At 36.0% G+C, this 20,752-nt stretch overlaps 1 protein-coding gene across 1 annotated transcript in view; it reads right to left on the reverse strand.

Annotated features, from left to right (window-relative positions):
* Positions 1–20,752, reverse strand: part of LOC134841791 (uncharacterized) — a 49,897-nt gene that overhangs the window by 5,418 nt on the left and 23,727 nt on the right. The window contains exons 2-4 of the mRNA XM_063857828.1: positions 3,493–3,693; positions 3,037–3,139; positions 432–1,496 (exon numbers count right to left, since the gene is read on the reverse strand). Of these exons, the coding sequence (XP_063713898.1) occupies positions 432–1,496; positions 3,037–3,139; positions 3,493–3,693 (1,369 nt within the window). The remainder of the gene's footprint in view (positions 1–431; positions 1,497–3,036; positions 3,140–3,492; positions 3,694–20,752) is intronic.

Raw genomic sequence — 20,752 nt, forward strand, 5'->3', positions numbered from 1 at the left:
ACAAAAAAACGTCATATCTCGAAAACTACAAGAACTTGAGCAGTCATATTCAGAAGCAAGAATCGCAACTCTGAGAGTACCTTCACAGATTCCAACTACAGGATTGAGATCTTCACAGTTTTTGAATTTTTTAAAAATCTTAAGTTGTTTTGAAAATTTTTGAAAAAATCATAAAAAAACGTCATATCTCGAAAACTACATGGATTTGAAAAGTAAGATTTGGAGGCAAAACTTGCAACCCCTGAGACTACCCTGACATCCCCCAAATACAGGGTTGCGAATTTCAAATTTTCACAAACTTTTAAAAATTAATTACAAAATTTTTTTTGAAAAAATGACCTAATCAGAAGAAAATAGACCAAGAAACATTTGCATTTAAACTTGACCATTCAACCAAAATCTTCCTGTGAGTAAACTTGATAAAAACGTACCTGCTTTCAGTAAATGTCGCAAATAATACTGCTGGAAGTAAATATCGCCAGCCGGTACACTAGACCACGTTTTATATCTCTCCAAATATGCCTGTAACAAATTCTGATTCAGAACTTTAACTTCACTTCCATTTTGCTGGATTTTCTTCAGCAGAAACGCTTTCATAGATGGAGAGAAGAAATAACTTCCCAGAAAATGCCTGAAAACTCCTTGTTCGATCAACATGTTAATCGTGTCATGCATTTTGTTCACACTTGCCACGTCTTGAACGTTCGAATCGAAGACAAACTTCCATAGACATTTTATGACTTTCACATAGACGATTCGGTTTTTCAGAATGGCACACTGTTTCAGAAACACTTGCACCTTTGCCGGCAAATCGTCAAATATTCGACCACAGTTACTTCCACATTTTGGTTCGACACAATTAACAGCTCCGAACACTTCGTTCTTGTTCAAAACATCAGTTTGACTACCTTCTGTCACAGAAGTTGTAATTTCTTCAATTTTCACAGATCGTATTTTTAATCCAGCATTTTCCAGATCTTCCGTCATTTCCAGGTCAACATCCAAGTTGTACAGAACAACCGTTAGTCCTGCGTACTTCAGAGAATGTAAAAGTTTTACTAATCGGTCATTGCACTTCAGTGACCCCAGCAAAGTTATGATTTTCAATTTAGAGGTCAAACTTTTAATCCGTGACAAAATCGCAACAGGGGAAGACGCTGAGACGTGATGCAAATCGACACTTGAGACAAAATCTTTGCATTTTCTAGTTAGGAATAAAAACAAGTCGTGTATTACTGCGCAGTAGTCGTCATTTGCAGTCAGTATTTCATGAAATACTACACATAATCCTGGAGGTTCATTTTGTTTCATAAGAGCCCAACATATACTTTCACTCCATTGGGACAAATTATCTATTGACTGTTCTTTGACTGAGGGGGTGAGTTGGATAATAGAAATGATTGAGGGGGTGAAGAGAGACAGGTCTTGGGATTCGGGGATGTGTCGCACGTAGCGTACATTGGGGGCGGAGAGTCCGTGCCATCTCACGTTTTTTACTGAAACAAAACACTTCTAGCATCGCAAAACTCTAGCGAGGTGAGATCGTTTTCATTAAAAAAAAGCTTTTCAACTTGAATTTCAATATACTCAAAAAGTTATTAATTTCAAACAATTCTCCTCTGATACATTGTGACTAGTAGAATTCCAGTGAACTAGGATTCAATTGTTACGCACATATGAACATTAATCCTAGAAACAAATGGCTTTTTTGCTTTGGGGAAAAGCGAGTGAATAACAAGGAGACGGATCTGATCCATACATTGAATTTCATAGGCAATTATGGGAGACAGTAAAGCAATCAAAGCAAAAGCAAGACATCAAATTAGAAGAATCACTATTTATTACAGCTGTTAGTTTTATTTTCGTTCGACTTGAGGGCAAGCATGGCGTGAAACAAATATTCGTTTACCGCCTATTTCGATCAATTACCCGCTAAAATGCCTTCATTTTGTTTGTTTTGCTTCTTAATAAGTTCACTGTCTAGATCAGACCCATCTCCTTGTCAGTCACCAAAGTGGGAAACTTATAAAAAGAGATCCAATTGTATTTTGTACAACATACCACATCCATAATACGGAGCTACTAAATGATGGCCAGTCAATGAGCAGAAAAGTCTAAGAACAGAGAGGGTCAAGACCAGAAAAACAAAATCAAATTTGTATTTAAAAAACGAAATCAAATTTCTCAATTTATGCATTATCTGTTCGTTTCTTTGGTAATATAGACAATTCTATTTCTTGTTTTACCGATCAGTTTCTAAGAGTCCATTTTTTCTGTTCTTTTTGTGCCCTTGGACTCTTTCTGCTCTTAGAGCACTTCTGCGCTTACTACTCTGCTTCCGACTCCTAAATATGTACTCCGTAGTTAAATCAGAATTGTAATTCATGCCGGCATAGAAAACACGGGTCTTTTTACTTATTGCGCCCAAAATTCAAAATTTCAAAATCATGAACTGAAACCAGAAATTGAACTGACTTAGAACTGAAACTAGATTGGCTAGAATTAGCCAATCAAATTTCAACGCCATCTTAAAATGATTTGTTGACAATTTTAAGGCGAATTATAAAAAAGCCGAATTAGCCTATAAAGAAGACTGTTTGGTAAACTACTCAGAATAATTTCAAATACGCTCCAGAGTTGTACCCATATTAGAAAAAAAACACAGAGAACAGCTACAGGCGAAAAAATTACCACTTTCGTATCTGTTCAAAATTCGGTCTTGTTAGAAGCCAGCTTAAGAATGAAGTGATCACATTTGTTATAACTAAATCAACCAGTGCTATCGGTATATTGTTCTCAGTATTTATACAGTGAATATTACAAAATCGCAAAAGTAAGAAATTTGGGCGGAATAAGTAAACAGACCCAAAAAAAAGAAAGTTTTGGACGGACTGTGAAAATACCGGGTAAACCAGAACTTATTCCCAACAACAAACAAACGGCTAACACCAACATCAGGGTAATTGCAACATTATCACATCAATCCTTCGCCAGTCGAAAAAAAAACAGTTAATTATCGTTCCAGGATCAACTTACGTGTTTGTATTTCGTAAGCACACTCAATGTACCCGACCAAGGTTCTCACAATCTCCGACTGCTGTCCACTGTTCTGTTGTTGTTGTTGACCCACGACAGCCTCCTGGTCACAAAACAATTAACCGACAGGCACTTTAGATTACATCTAACCAATGTGTTATATCTTTAGCTTCAAAGCCTGACTTTACTCTACCAATTTAGGGCCATCATCATGCTTTCAATCAGTTTATACCATCGGCTCAAAGTTTGTTAATGAAAAACAGTACAAAAACATTTTCAATTTAACTCGAGGGTCATGAATGAATTAAGCATGCAGTTTTTCTAAACTTTGCTACTTTTTTCAGCTTAAATAAGCTCCATCAAGCTTCAAAGGAAGCTTAATTTCTAATTACTGAACTTTCGGTTTAAAGTTTTCCAAAACTCGAATGCCTGTAGACTCATTTTCATTACACTCACTTGTCTACTACTGTCTACATCTCCACTGGCAGACGACCAAGAAGCAGACAGAGCCAGTTGGGACTCATTGAACTGGAAGTACTTGATCAGCTCGTAGAACAGCACGTCTCCTTTCTGCGATAAGACCAGCAGAAGCTGTTCACGTCTTCGCGTCTCACCCGACTCGAGAATGATCGACTCGTACTCGTCAGTCGAGAAAGCCTAAATAAAAGACATGAGTGAGGTTTATCGAGAATTTCAGTTGACCATTCTATGGTACATTCTAGGTTTTTTGATCTATGTATTATATAAGAGTTCGCATGAAATGAAACTATGCAAAATTGAACTCGAGGAGTCAAACCCTTCAGAAATAGACAGATCAAAAAGTGTAGTGACACAACAACCTAAATTTAATGAACAACGAGTTGTGTTATACCACAAGCAACACGCATAATCACATGTACAAGACAACTACAAGACATCGGAGAAAATAGGATTCCAGTAGAAGTGTCAATCAACTCAAGGACAGTGATAAACAAAAACTTATTCTTTTTTGGAACTATTCAATTTCAAAATGATATCATTGAACGTTTCAAGACACTATTTCATAAAACAGACCAAATCAAAAAAACTTCCATTGGAAATAAAAAAACTGAAATCCACTTTCGAAACTAGAAATCGATCACTAATTTCCAAGCAACTCTTAGCAGATGAACTTGAATTGAACCCAAAAACTGCATAAAGATCTAAGTGCATTAGTGTACGAATGCAATTCTGTAAATATTAGAGCATCTTAAGACTTTTTCATAAAAAATAAGCCAACAAAAAAATCATCAAGACCTGTGTAAGTGAAAATCACATCGTTCTTTTACATGTAAAACATAGCCAACAGACAATACAAACACCCTAAATTTGAGAAAACTGGATAAATAAACTGGTCAACTCTTTACTTCGCTGGAAATCTGAAAATTGGATTCTACTTTCGAAACTTAAAGTTTATCAATTTTTTCGTGAATTTGTGCTGTTCGGTAGTGGAGTTTGCTGTCCTTTTAACAAATAAATTAACTGAAATTAAAAAAAAAAACCTCGAAAAAGTAAATTTGAACCTGAAAACACTTTCCTGGATGAAAAGCCAAAAAAATTGTTACGACCTACAAAAGGGTCTTAACTACGTTTATCGACTCTTAAAAGACAAGACATTATCGTCACTAACTGTTATCGACCTTAAAATTTCAAACATAGCCCACCGACATTTGTAAAAGAGTCAATGAATGCAAAGAAAGAAAAAAACTAACTTTTTAAAAAAAACTCAATTTTTGAGTTTCAAAGGATAAAAAAAAGTATGGTCGTAAAGCTCCTTAAAATTCAAGAATAATTTATGGTCAAATTTTTTTTGACAAAAATAACTCAATTTCAGAAAATTGGATCAAAAGGTAATTTTTTTTTTCGCTGGGAAATCTGAAAAATAAAATCGACTTTCGAAGCTGGAAGTCGATCACGTTTTTCGTGACCTTTACATTTTTGCTGTTCAATGGAGTTTTTTTCTTCTTTTCAACGAGAAAATGATCTGCACTTCAAAAAAATTCATAAGTCAAACGGCGAAAAAGTTTTTAAAAATCATCACAACTCCCTACATTCATTGGCTTTTAAAAATAGCTACTCAGCACAGCAATGCGCTACACATGATGTAAAATGATCACCAAATTTTACTGAATCAATAGACCAATCGATATCTAGATCCGTTGCTCATATGATACTCTTATGATGCTCATTCTGACTGAGGCCATACATGAATTCCACTATCTTGACTGTCACGTGATCGCCTCAGGCCAACAGTTATGAAGACGAGAAAACCACAATTATTCGACTATTGACAGACAACCTAGACAGTGGCACAGATAACCTTGAACGTGTTTCCTTTATCTATTTACTATTTAAAGTTTTCCTTCAAACAGGGATGGAAATGATCTTTTAAGTTATAACAAGGCTATGTGGCGCCAAAAAAGGTCAAAGCAAGAAGCGACTGAGAAACTTCAATAAACTATCCCCTGACAAAAACACCATCTTGGTTAAAGGTAAAAAACGCATGGATGAAAAATCGACTGATTACAGACAAAAAGAAACAAATATGTGATTATCGCAGTTTTGGTTATTAATCGACTCGAATTAAGAATTCCAGAAAAAAATGTGAATCAACAAAAATGGCATCTCAATGTCACAGTGGCAAAGCGGTGTGATTTTAAGGTCAAAAAATCATCAATTCAATTTTATGGGATGAGTTATCGACGATCTTGTTTTCTCATTCAGAACAATATGAGTCGTATGATAACGAGTCCAGAAAAGAGGAAAGATTAAATTTCAGCGCTTTCCATCTAAGACTAATAATTGAACCCAACTTTATGTAGCTATTAGAATCTGCAAGTGTAGTTTATAATGTTTACCTGTTCTTTCGATTGAACCTGTAGACACAGAATCCTTTATGCAGGTACGATTCCCATAACCCGTCTTTCTTCGATTGAACTAAAGCTCAGATTTGGCAAGATAAAACTCTAGATTTCAGTTAAATGGATTTTTGCCGAAGACGATGACATTTTTGTTGCAAAAACCAAGGCATCGCCGCTTTTTGAGAAGTCAAAATGTTTCCAAAAAACGGTCAAAATGCCAAATTTGACTTTGTGAAATACTACTACTACAAATGCGTTTATTGTCCCTTTTTGTTGTTGGATATTCGGAAAGCGCGTAAGCAATGGTTCAGATGAGGGCATTCTGAAGAGCATTCAAGCTACTAAATGGAAGATAACACGTTTTTCCAAGCCATTCGATCAAAGTAGTCAGTGGATTTTAAACGAGACCCGTTTTTACGCCTTGATGCTGGTCTTTTCCGTGGGGCTGAAATATGGTCTGTTGATTTTAGCTCATGATCATTTTCTCTTCGGTGAACATGGCCATACCATCGTAGCCGTGACCGCACTTGTAGCAAGACATCAACAAGGTCAACAAGACATGTCATTTTAATTACTGCTTCGCTGGTAACTCAGTCTTTGTAAGTGACTCCGGTAATCCTACGCAGAGCTTTCATATCAGCACTCTTAAGAGAGCTGGTCAATGACTTGGTCTGCGGGCAGGTTTCAGGCAGGGACAAACTCCGTAGATAAGACACCTTATAATCAAATCAATATCTTTATTCATCAGCAGAGCCGCAATTTGCAGTCATTTCCTCCAGAAAGCTACTATTCTGACAGATGATGCATGTATTGCGTCACTTTCAACGGAAATCATATCACCCAGATAGCAGAACTTGTCGACAGCACTCAGGGTTTCAAAATGATTAATCCGTAGAGTAGCATTGTGATTTGAGTGATAATTAGAAATCTTATTGCATCTTGGAAAAACATGATTAGCGTTATGTTTAGGTATTTTCCTCGGGCTACTGCATTTTATGTACCAACTTATTATAAAAATTACAGTGTAATGAATTGGTGCGGACAACAAGCGCATAAATTGTTACCGATACCAAATTCAAACAACCAGCGCATGGATATTTTCCGGTTTTTTGAGGAAGAGGCTTTTGACCTGAAATCAAAAGCTTTGTCGGATCCACGTTGATTTGTAAACTGCGTTTTAGAAAGCCTTGTTCCAAGTATTAAACTTCTCAATAGACTGGGATTCCTAATCAGCGGATATCACGAGGTCATCCGCATATAGCATATCCCATGGTACCTGGAACGACAGTTTCTCGTAGCCTCTTCCATTACTATTATAAATAACAATAGGCTAAGTGCCGATCCTTGATACACGCCTACTTGAAATTTCAAGTTATCACTGCATCCTTGGGGCCGGCGAACTCGTGAACTCTCCGTTGCTTTAGAGTCCATGAGATCAGTTCCCTGAGAACACAATCGATGGATTTCTTCAGATCAACAAATATATGACGCAGAGGTTTTTTCTTATCTGCAAACAGTTCCTTCAACAGTCTTATAAGAAAAACGGCATCGGTAGTTGATCTTTCACCCATAAAGCCAAAATGCAAGTCAACTATTTTTATCGATTGTCAGACGTTTAATAGTACTTGTTCGAAAAAATTGAATGTGTGTTCTAGTAATCGGATGCTTTGTAGAATTCACTTTCTAACGGATCACCTTTTCCTTTCTAAAAAACGTCAGTTCCACTTTCGCTCCAGTCGGAGGAGACTAGACCAGATTCCCAGACTTCCTTAAGGACTTTAAAAGTCCAGCAAGTCCACAATCCCCGGCAAACTTCATCATGTCCGAAGTCGGCCCTGTCCTAAGCTTTTCTAATTTTTCAGACCTCAGCCACTTTTTGAACAAAAATCTTTTGTTTTCTATTCCTTAGCCTTTTTTTTGTTTCATCACCTATTTTTTCGTTTCATCACCTATTTTTTCGTTTCATCACTTTTTCTGCCTTTTTTTTCACTGGTTTTCGCCACACACGTTTTTCACTACTAGAAGTATTGATTTAAAAATTTTGAAGTGTTGAATTAAAAATTTTGAACTGTTGATTTAATTTTCTGGAAGTTTGGACTTAAGATTTGACATTTTGAAGGAAATTCATGTTTCTACAAAATTTAGGGCGTAGCCGCTTAAGCCTGGAAGTTTCGCACAACCAGTTATCTTGATTGAAAAATCCTAAAGCCGCTTAGAGCTTCCCATAACCCTTTTTTTGTTTGAACCCATACTCTCGAATGTTTTGGGAAGGTTGTTTGTGAGAGAAAATAAAGATCCAAATAAAGGGGTCAAACATTCCCCCATTGAAATTTTTCACATCCGTACAAAGTGTAGCAAGGTAAAAAAAAACTAAGAGAAAATGCAGGCAGCTAAAGTCGTATCACTTCATTCTACTAGGATCACTTTTTTGAAAATCAGCATTGTAATTTTTGAGTACACCTAAAACTTTTCCAAGTGAAAAATTTTTCCAAATTATTATACCGTTGTATGAAACAAGAAACTTTTTCGGCTCAATTGATGAAATAAAGAAGCATCAACTGTGTTATTTCATTACTAACTAAATGTCAAAGCATTTGGAACTATAAAGCTAATGTAGCCTATCAATTCAAAAGTGCCATCAATAATAGCACTTATATTTGCGACTTAGGCTGGAAAAATTTGCATCGATCTATCACACTACTCTGCGATAGTGTAATAATACCTGATTTTATCAAACAAGAATACCAAGCAGCAAAATGAAGTTTTAGTTGGTGATTTTTGTACGCATATTTAAGTAATTAGTCAGCCGTGTTCACATAAGAAAACAGTTAAAACAAACGACTATGAAATGATTTTGAGCTTGACTGACCGAAACAAAAGCTGAAAAGTCTAACTAACAAAAACAAAACATCTCGGCTGTCTATTTCTCAGATATGCTGAATCAAAAAATAGACTCAAAAAATGTTTTCATTTACTACGTTTTGCTGACAGCTGAAACCATCTCAAAAACTTTACTTGGCTCATCAGCCGCAGGAATTACACCAGATTCTCAGATTTCCTTAAGGACTTTAAAAGTTCCAGTAAGTCCACGTCCCCGGCAAATTCATTAAGTCCGAAGTCGGCCCTGTCCTAAGCTTTTCTTATTTTTCATCTCTCTCATTACAAGTGCAACTTCCTGGATAGTAAATTCCTCCAATGGGCCAGCCAATGGGGGAACATTTACCATTTCAAATGGATTTGGTTCATTAAAAAGATTTGAGAAGTAGTTTTGCCACTGCGGGAGAACATCTTGGTCACAAGTCAGGAGTTTTCCATCACAAGTGATGAACTTTGCTCCAACCACATCTTTTTGATCATTTTTCATTTGCTTGGCGAGAAGAAAAAATTTATGCCGTGTCAGACAGACCTTAACACCATTTCTGAACAGATTACTTCTTAGCTTCAGCGACTGGCTGTTTCTCGAATGTGTTCTGCACACCCGTTCTTCATCATTTCCAGACCTCAGCCACTTTTGAACAAAAATCTTTTCTTTTCAATTCCTTAGCCTATTTTTTCGTTTCATCACCTATTTTTTCGTTTCATTACTTTATTCTTTTCTCGCTGTTTTTTGCCACATAAAATTCTCACTTCTAGAAGTGTTGATATAAAAATTTTGAAGTTTGATTCAACTTTCTGGAAGTGTTGATTTAAGATTTGACATTTTGTAGGACATTTTTGACATTTTTCTACAAAATTTAAGGTGTAAAGCCTGGAGGATTCGCACAACCAGTTATCTTGATTGAAAAATCCTAAAGCCGCTTAGAGCTTCCCATAACCTTTTTTTTTTTTGAACCCATACTCTCGAATGTTTTGGGAGGGTTGTTTTTGAGAAAAAAACTTCCAAATAAATGGGTCAAACATTCCCCAATTGAAAATTTTAAAGGCTGTAGAAAGTTGAAAAGAAACTCAGAGAAGATGCAGGCAGCTGAAGTCGTATCACTTCATTCTATCAGGATCACTTTTTTTGAAAATCAGCTTTGTAATTTTTGAGTAAAACTAAAACTTTTCCAAGTGAAAAATTTTTCAAATTAATTATACTGTTGAATGAAACAGGAAGCTTTTTTCGGCTCATTTGATGAATTAAAGAAGCATCAACTGTGTTATTTCATTACTAATTAAATGTCAAAGCACTTGGAACTATACAGCTAATGTAGACTACCGATTCAAAAGTGCCATCAATAATAGCACTTATATTTGCGACTTAGGTTGGAAAAAAAGTTGCATCGTACTATCACACTACTCTACGATAGGGTAATAATACCTGATCTTATCAAACAAGAATACCAAGCAGCAAAATGAAGTTACAGTTGGTGATTTTTGTACGCATATTTAAGTTATTAGTCAGGTGTGTTCACATAAGAAAACAGTTAAAACAAAGGACTATGAAAAGATTTTGTGCTAGGCTGACCGAAACAAAAGCTGAAAAGTCTAACTAACAAAAACAAAACATCTCGGCTGTCTATTTCTCAGATATGCTGAATCAATAAATAGATTCAAAAATGTTTTCAGTTACCACATTTTGCAGAGAGTTGAAACCATCTCAATAACTTTACTTGGCTCAACAGCCGCCGAGAGTTACCATTTTTCTGTTTGACAATAGTTACGCGGTTTGATTCTGTGTTCATTTGATTTTCAAACTTCTTCGAAAAAAAAATATCTTCAAGATGACTCTGCTTCTATCGCGTGGAGAACTGTCCTCCATGACAAAGAATGCTTTCGACGAAATAAAAAATCCCGATGATTCTAGGAAAACTATCCTGGGATTGATAAAACTCCTCGAATTTAGCTATGAGATGAGATTTCGTGAAGAAATAGCTAAATCAGATTTTGCTGCATTGGCAAAAAGATACATCAAAGAAGTCAAATCAGCAGTGCATCACAAACTTGTTTTTGACCTTCTTTGGAACGTCAGCGATGCCAGTAGGGCATTCTGCAAAAGCATCATTGATACTCAAATCCATGAACTGATTATTGCAAATCTCGAGGATAACGAGGCGTTCCAGTTAGCTAATTTGAACAAGAAGCCGAAGCAAGGTGACATAATTGATCTTCTTTGTGCATTTTTAAGTATTTTTAACAACACTCTTCGTAATTATCCAGAATCAAGATCGATACTCAGCGCAACAAATTTGAAGTATTCTTTGAAAAAATTGCTGGATGTTGAAGATCTTTTTGTCAGGTCAGTGGTCGTAATATGTTTGGCGTATGTCATGAACGAGAAAAATCACCAAAACCAGGAAATGCTATCACTCACGAAGGGCGATTTGGAATTTTTGATAAAGCACATGCTCCCCCTTACTGCTCATGTCACGATGGACGAAGAGTTCTCCCAGAGCGTAAAGTACAATGAGAACACTTTAGGACTTTTTAGTTCGAATGAGATTTTTCAGCCATTGGCTTTACTTGCCACCAACCCTGGAAATGCTCGCGAAATGATCAAACTAGGAATTATTTCAGCAAGTGAGTCTGCTCTGAAAAATGCCTATGAAACGCGTGTTACTTCCGAGAATGAATACTCCTCTTCGGATGCAGCGACCGTTAAATGGTCTTTGCGTCTCTTGGTTGAATTGAATCGAAATGGGCCGGCAAACGCGCTTATCGACTTCCAAGACATCATCGCTAAGTTCACAAATGACGAAGAGGATGGAATTGCCCAAGATGCCAGAAAGCTAGTTTATGATACAAACAAAGACCGCTCGAGTGAAAAGCCATTAGTTGCACTCTCAAGACTCGAGAACCTGCATTTGGCGACTGATATGTCCATAAATGACAATGTCGATGAGCAGGATTGCGAAAAAGAAAGAACCCAGAGAAACGATGCCAGATCTTCACTACTACTTGTCAGTGTTTCAAAGCTCAAAAAATCTGACAAAAGCCATATAATGATCAGCTATAGTCATGCGCAGAAAAATGCAGCACACAAACTTCTCAAAGAGCTGAGAAAAAGCGGAGTTCAAAAAATTTGGATAGACATAGAACACATGCACAAGGGCGAGAATATTATGGATGAGATGGTGAATGCAGTGGATGGCGCCACGTATGTCATCTGTTGCATTTCGGAAGACTATCATAAGAGCGAAAACTGCATGTGTGAAATTAGCTATGCACGGAGCGAGAAAAAGATCATCATTCCCGTTGTGGTTCAAAAGGGCTTCACGCCAGAAAAAAAGCTTAAAATGTACATCGGCGAGAAATTTCGATTTGACCTCTCCACCGAAGAAAACTTTCGCCTCAACTATCCACTACTGCTGCAAAAACTAAATGCTCTGTGAAACATCTAACATATCTCGGGTCATCTTGTATGAACTCACCCTTCAACTATCTCCCCCATTTATATTACAAACCTCTTTCGCGAAAAGCTGCTATATATAATGATTAAAATATAATGATCTCTTCAACTATTTCCCCCCTTTTCCAAGGGGGGGGGGGGGGTATTCGTTACTAGGTACAATATCTCATATACTTACTGTTGAACTATTTCGTAATCGTAGATTCGTTACTAGATACCATAGCAGTGGAAATAGCTAAAGAGATCATAATTAACTAGTGATGATAGCTTTTTTAAATATACAGAACATCCGTTCTCTCAAAGGTGTGTGATTGAAAACTAGAGAGAACTATTTCTTAAAAACTTAAAACAGTCTAACTGATTCGATATTTTTACTTATTGCAACTAATTTGATGCATGTCTACATCTCATTTTCAATTTTGAATCAACATTTTTCGTGCTATGGATTAATTGTAAATAGAAATATGTAAATAAAACTACAAAGCTTCAAATTTCTCTACATTTTAAGCGATATTTTTGCATGCCACATTTTGTAAATTCGAGTTAATAATCTGAAAAACTTGTCAACATTAATCAGTATTTTTGTTTTTAGCATGATGAGATTCTGTCATATTCAGCACTACAACAAGGTTTAAGTAAATGCTTCCGCGCTGGTGCGTTAACACGGGAGGGCGAATAGTGATATATCTGAAACATTTATTCGTTCATAGAGATGAACCGGATCCTGTTAACTATTTCCCCCCTATTTTGATTTTCAGAAATTCATCTTTGGCGGCCACATGTTCAATATGACTTAAAAACAATTTTCAGAAAATATTATTTAAAATTTATACGTGTGTATTATATAAATAGTTAGTAACACAAATACGAACGCGCGTAAATGGAAACCACTTAATTGTTGACATTTTTGAAATGCATATTTTATACAGAAATGGTTGTTTAAAAAAATACATTCCTGAGGGGGGGGGGGGGGGGGTAGTTAACAACGTTTAAAGGGGTGGGGATAATTAACACGATCCGATGAACCAAACTAACGCCATTTATTGAGAATTTCAACTTTCAACCAGCTGGACTAGTACTCTGTCAGCCGCAAACATTATACTGAGCTCAGCATACAAAGCAGAACATCTTATCATAGAGCACAATTTATCCTACTTGCATATTGAAAACCCCCCATCCCCCCCAAAGGTGAGGAGGGAGGCGGAGATTTGTTACCAGGTACAAACTAAAATTTGCTTTAACGTAGATTACTTTGATAACACAAAAAACGGTTATGATTGCTTCATTTATACTTCTCAGAAATACAATGATCATACCTACGCACTATTATCTTATCTTACTTATTTAATGAATGCAGATCATTTTATAAATAAGCAGTGTAGTAGTGCAGACGTCATATAAGTTTTGTATTTCTGAGAAAAATTAATAGCACATTAGCAATTTTTGAGTTTTTACAGCCTTTTGTAAGAAGCACTACGAAATTTGGTGCTAGTTAAATAAATAGACAAGTCATTAAGATGCGAATCAAAAATGAGAGTCAAAACATGTCAATCGATGTTCGACTTTAAGAGAATTACATATCTCAGAGATACCATTTCAGAAATTATGTGTAGCGTCGTCTCACCAAAAGCGGTTGTCATCTTAATAGCTTTCGTCTTATTTATTTGCCGGAAACCACGAAAGTTTTTTTTTGACCTTTTTGATAGCTCGAATAGAAACAGGAAACAGAATCGGCTTAATTCAATCGAATCAGCAAGCCGCAAATTTTAGTCAATTATATTGCACGGAATTAGCAACAACATTACAAGTATCAAGATAAAAAAGTGGGCTTGTTCATGCGTTGATATGGTGTGATTTTTGTGTTTTTTCACAATGAAATCATACTTAGTTCACGCGGTTTAATTAACAGAAACTCAACTGCAAACCAATTCGAACCGATCAAAATATTAGCAATTTATGTTCTATCAGTTTCGGCTCAAATAGGTTCGTCTCAGGTTCGACTCCTGAACGCACTTTGTACACGCTGGGCATTTTAGCTGGTATTACCAAGCGACTATTCTGTTCTCATACTATACTAGCTTCCATACTTTCAACTCAATGCTTTGTAGAATTAACATCTTCCGCCCCCCAAGGAGCGAGAGCCAGAACGAGCTTAATGAGTGTAGTTTCCGCAAACGGTCCTAAGGTATGCGGAACGGGCGGCGTCGTCTTTGCCGTAGTTTAGCGATATTATGCGTGCTAGTGGGCAGCGGCCCCTAGGGCTAGTCGATTCAACTAACCACACTAAATTTCCCCGTTTTCAAAGAACCTTCGGGAGGAGCATGTCACTTAACTCTCTTATTTAGTGTCGGGACGTACTCACTTAAACATCGCTTCTGAATTGCGTTTGTGCACAACTGCGCACAGGCATAGCATTTAGAGTTTGATTAGTTCTCACTCGACCTTAGAGACGGAAATGTTAGACAGTGCGTTAGAAAGTGCTGACCAAAAAAGGAAATGATTCGGCGTGAAATCCTCAAGGCTATCTGGGTCGTCAGAAACAGAAGTCAGCAGAGGGGCGTTTAGTGAACCTTCGACTAGGCCCATGGTTGTATTCAAAACCTCGTCGACCCTTAGATTGCATAAAACACGCGCTCACAACTGCGCACTATTCGCTCACATGCTCCACCTTGATGTGGTGCACTAAGTGGATTATACTTCCACTTACTGCCTTTGTGTAGGAGTGACAGTGGAGCTTGTGCGTTCCAATTTTTGATGCACAGAAGGTCTTTTTCGGCTCTTACAAAGTTCCCTCCATTGTCCCACCAAATTATCAAGAGTGTTCCTCGCCTAGAAAAAAGCCCTCGATAGCCATCACACATGAACTTGTGTCAATGGAAGGAACCAACTCAATGTGAAATGCGCTAGTAGTTAAGCAAATGAATAGAAAACCCCAGCGTTTCACAGAAGCTCGACGAATCGTTACATAAAATGTTCTAAAATAGTCGACGCCGCAGTTCGAGAACGGTGGCTGGCGGTAACCTAGACGTTCCGCAGGAAAGTCAGACATCATTGTATAAACGATTTTTGCTTTTCGCTTTCTACAGCATATGCAATGTGTTTCAATAGCTCTTGGTGCAGATCTCAATCGTAGTGCAACAATAAGCTGATGAATGACGGAACGGAGCACAGATGTGATAAAACCAGAGAAATAAGGGGATTAGGCGATGGCCGCTATCTAAAATTATTGGCCGGTGAGTTTCGAACGCAGTAGCGGAGAGACGTTGAATACGGCCGGTAGATTTAACCAAACCGTTCGGTCCGATAAAAGACGAATATGATGATATGCGGCTCGATGTTTTCACATGTTTTCCATTTGCTAATTGCTTACATTCAGCTGGGATTGACTCTAACTCCGAAAGTTGCAAAAGTTTCTCCTCTGCAATGACAATTTCTGCTGAATCATTTCTGGCCTTATCTGGCGATCTGAAATTTCTATGCTTAAGTGAGAGTCTCAACATATATGCGCCCAGCCGCTTTATCTTGGAGAACGAGCTACACTCTTCTCAAGGGAAGGTAAAGTAAGTCGAAACTGCAGTACACCGAAAATTTTGAAGAGACCTCTAAACCCTCATGCAGATCGTAGACCGGACCATCCAGGCGAAGTAAATTCTCTATTTGTGTACAACTGCGCACAGGCATAGCGTTTAGAGTTTGATTAGTTCTCACTCGACCTTAGAGACGGAAACGTTAGACAGTGCATTAGAAAGTGCTGACCTAAAAGGAAATGATTCGGCGTGAAACCCTCAAGGCTATCTGGGTCGTCAGAAACAGAAGTCAGCAGACGGGCGTGATTACTGCTTCAACAACTACTAGTAACATTACTATCAACCGTACAAATTAGATATTTATGGTCTTTTAGACGTTTCCTATGCAGACCCAAAAACAAAACTTGAGGAAATCAACTCAACAGCATACACTGAACAAACCAGTAGCAAAGGTGGATAACATACGTCTATAGATTCTCTAAAGACTTGGTTCAATGACTCAAGTGATAAATTTTTGTGCAAACTGGATAGTTATCACTTTGATATTTTCGCTATGATAGTTCTACCGAGGAAAGCGAAAACAGCAAACAGACAGCTGGAAAAGAGCCAATGAACGCAAGCAAAAAATGACTGTTTTTTTTTGGAAAAATCTCAACTTTCGAATTTCAAATGAAAAAAATATGCCCCTTGAATTATTCGAAATTCTATAACAATTTATAACTGACACTTTTTTATAAGGTTAACCCAACTTGAGGAAGCTGGATCAATGTGTGACCTTTTTTGCCGCTGGGAAATCTAAATATAAAAATCCACTTTCGAAAAAAAAATGAAGTCGGTAACGTTTTTCGTGACTTATACAATTTTGCTGTCGGATAATGGAAATTGCTTTCATTTCGACAAAGGAAATGAACTGAATTTTCGGGAAAAATATCAAACATCAAACCGCTTAAAATCGGACTCTGGATAAAAAAATTCACGACCTATACAAGAGTCTATATAGAATGACCTATATAATATGACAGCATGTGAATTGCAATTTTAAGATCCGAAAACCAAAAACGAATGAAGAGCTACACCAATACATATCAATTATAACCCAAAGAAATCATACCAAACCGAAATCATACCAAACCGAATTGATAAAATGAAAATCTTTGAAAGTAAGAAAGACAATCCATTCACACAATTCATAACTATCGAGTAACGCACCTCCGGTACTCATAATAAACCACATATATTGGAAATAAGATCTGCATTCTTTGAGTGTACTCTGATAGTACCCAATTACAAGGTTCGTAATTACAAATTTTGCAAAATTTTTTTTTCAAGTTTATACAAATTTTGAAGAACCATGAAATTTTGTGAAGTTTTATATAAGTTTTTCAGAAAAATTAAAATGAACTAAGAAACGTAACATCTGGGAAACTAAAAGCAATTGAGCAGTCGCATTTGGACGCTAGATTTGCTTCTTTTAAGAATACTCTTATATTACTCAACTAAAACGTTGGGAAATTCATATTTTGGGAAACTTCACTTTAATTTTTCTGAAAAAAAGGGTATTTTTTGAGAACCAGAAACAATTTCACATCTCCAAAATTACCACAATTTCAGCAGTCTTATTTGATGGCAACATACGCAATCTTTGAAAGTACTCTGACAGCACACAACTACAGGGTTGAGAATTTCACTGTAAGGAATTTTTTTAAATTTATATTTTCTGAAAACTTCCAAATAAATCACAAAAATCGTTTGATCTCTTAGAATTAAAAGATTTGGGAATTCTGAATTGAAGGCCGATTTTGCAACACCTGGGAATACTCTGACTGCTTTCAACTACAGGTTAGGAAATTCAAACTTTGGCAAAAAGTTAATTTAATTTTCACGAGATTTTTTTGAGTAAATCACAAAAAACTTCATATCTCCATTCGCAACTTCATGACAGAGGCTCACTACATAGATGGTAATTTCAAGTTTTGTGAAATTTTTCATATCTAAGTTTTCTGAAAAATTTTGAAACAAAAATCTTAAAAAAAAACGTCACATCTCGAAAACTACAAGGATTTGAGCAACCATAGTCAGAGGAAATATTCGCAACCCCTGAGAGTGCCCTCGCAATATCCAACAACAGGAATGAGATCTTCAACGTTTTGGAATCTTTTAAAGTTTTTGAATATTTTTTGAAAAAATCATAAAAAACGTCATATCTCGAAAAAAACAAGGACTTGAGAAGCGAGATTTGGAGGCAAGATTTGCAACCCTTGAGAGTACCCTCACATATTCCAATAACATGATTGAGAGCTTCAACGTTTCCGAATTTTTTGAAATCTAATTTTTTTGAAAATTTTGGAGAAAATCATGAAAAACGTCGTATCTTGAAAACTAAAAGGATTTGAACAGTCATATTTTGAGGCAAAACTCGCATCTCCTAAGAGTACCTTGACAAAGCCTCACCACAGAGATGCAAATATCACATTTTGTGAAACTTTTATTATAAGTTTTCTGAAAAATTTTGAAAAAAAACATCCTAAAGAAACGTCATATCTCGAAAACTACCAGAAATTGAGCAGGGAATTGACCAGAAAACTACCAGAAATCGAAAACTACAAGGATTTGAGCAACCATAGTCAGAGGAAATATTCGCAACCCCTGAGAGTGCCCTCGCAATATCCAACAACAGGAATGAGATCTTCAACGTTTTGGAATCTTTTAAAGTTTTTGAATATTTTTTGAAAAAATCATAAAAAACGTCATATCTCGAAAAAAACAAGGACTTGAGAAGCGAGATTTGGAGGCAAGATTCGCAACTCCTGAGAGCACCCTCACAATATCCAACAACAGGAATGAGATCTTCAACGTTTTGGAAATTTTTAAAATCAAAGTTTTTGAATATTTTTTGAAAAAATCATGAAAAAACGTCACATCTCGGAAACTATAAGGATTTGAGATTTGAGATTTGGAGGCAAGATTCGCAACCCCTAAGAGTACCCTGACAGCACCCAGCTACAGGGTGAGAAACTCAAAAATTGAGAAATTTATCAAAATCATTTTTTCTAGAAATTTTTGAAAAGTATCGAAAGTTGCCTATCTCGTAAACTAAAAGGATTTGGTTATTCATATATGCAAGCCAGAATCGCAAAACCTGAGAAAAATCTGACAATATTCCAATATTAGCTTGCTAATTTCAAACTTGACGAAATAAACGCCGAATTTAAACTGGAAAATCGAAAAAAAAACCTTAACCACAGCAATATACGATATAGGTTAAACGTGAAAAGTTCTTTTGTTAAACATACAAAAATATTACGTTGAAAAAGCATAAGCATGGCGAGATAGTGAAGCTCGCATTTGAAAATATAATAGATAGATGGAAGTTAAAAAATTAGGAGACGGGCAGACAGACGTAATCAAATTAATCAAAAAAGCAGGTATACAGACAGGCAGACAGACTTAATTTGTCCTCGCAAAAAAATAACTGAAAATTAATGACCTTGCGGAAAACTAATTGAAAAATTTTCTTAAGCATTGCAATATATGATATAGCTTAAATATGAAAAAACTGAAAAAACTTCGTTAAACATGCAAAATTATTATGCTTAAACATGGGAGATAGCTGTCACCCGCATTTAAATATAACATAGATAGATATAATTTATCGGCCCAAGCTGTCAACTTATGCAAGCGGATCAAATCTAAGACCAAAAATAATCAAGAAAATTAAATACAAATTTTCATCAGTCACTATACTAGAAACGGTTTTTCTTTCAGTCGATCAGTATTTCTATGGAATCAAGTCAAGACAAGTATAATATTTCAATCAGCAATTTTTAAACTTTTAAAACAATAAATTTCAACTTTATAGACCAATTTTTTATCTATATTTTGTAACGATCTATCTGTACTGATCATATTAACCTATGGAATAGTCTCATGGGATCAATTCAAAATCATTTACAAGATTAATTATCTTATTGTCTCTTGTTAAATAACTTATGTTTGTATTCGTTATTAATGTGACCTGCACTTGCAAAACGTTTGTTTGTAGTCATCTGGCAATTAAAGCGTTCAATTTATCTCTAAAATCAATTGAACTAACTTGATACTGCACAATATCTTTGGTAAGATTTGCCCAGACAGCATATTAGGATGATGAAATTTCAATGGAATTCAGTCTGACACAAGTTTCACAGCAAGAACTAACTCCTTGACTTATACAGTGCTGATTCAATCCGAGTATTCGGTGAAATCTAAAAAAATGGGTTCACAATAGACAAAAACTGAAAAAAACTTTCTTACAACTTTACCAGAAAAAAATATGGCCGAGTTTTTTTTTGCAATTTTGGCAATCGAAATATTATCACAAAGAGTTATATGAAAAATTGACTGACATTAATTGGCTATCAAGCAATTCTCTTATCCAGATTTTTGGAGGCTTTACAATTCTAAAATTTGATGGACGGTGTGAGAGGCTTCTTTTGATGTAATTTTTTATCAATTCACTTAGTTGTTAGAGTAACACTTGACCAACTAAAACAGTCAAAATGACCCAATTTGGTTTAAAATTTTGATTTCAAATTCCGTGAAAATAAGTGCACCATTCTGACAAACATTCTGATAAAACGCAACTTTTGTACTCTTAATTTTTGTCAAAGTTTAATCCAATGTGAGAAAAACCAATGTTTCCAATGTTGTTCAGACATTTTGCCCAGATACTTTAAACACAGATGTTTAAACACATTTAAACAAATTGAAAAAAAACATCAGAAAATCGTTTTAGGCAATCAAAATTGCAAAAAAAAGTGCAACAAAAACCCCAAACATCCGGAACAAAAATTCTGCACCTTACAAGAAGCTTTCAAAATAATATAAATAAGCCTATCTGACAAAAAAGTCCCTTCTGTGGAGCAAAATCGACAAAAACAAAAAGACAGACAATAATCTAATCTAGCCGAACGTTTTCACTTTGCAAAAAAAAACAGACCGCG

The sequence above is a fragment of the Symsagittifera roscoffensis genome, chromosome 3, assembly GCF_963678635.1.
Source record: "Symsagittifera roscoffensis chromosome 3, txSymRosc1.1, whole genome shotgun sequence".
Lineage (NCBI taxonomy): Eukaryota > Metazoa > Xenacoelomorpha > Acoela > Convolutidae > Symsagittifera > Symsagittifera roscoffensis.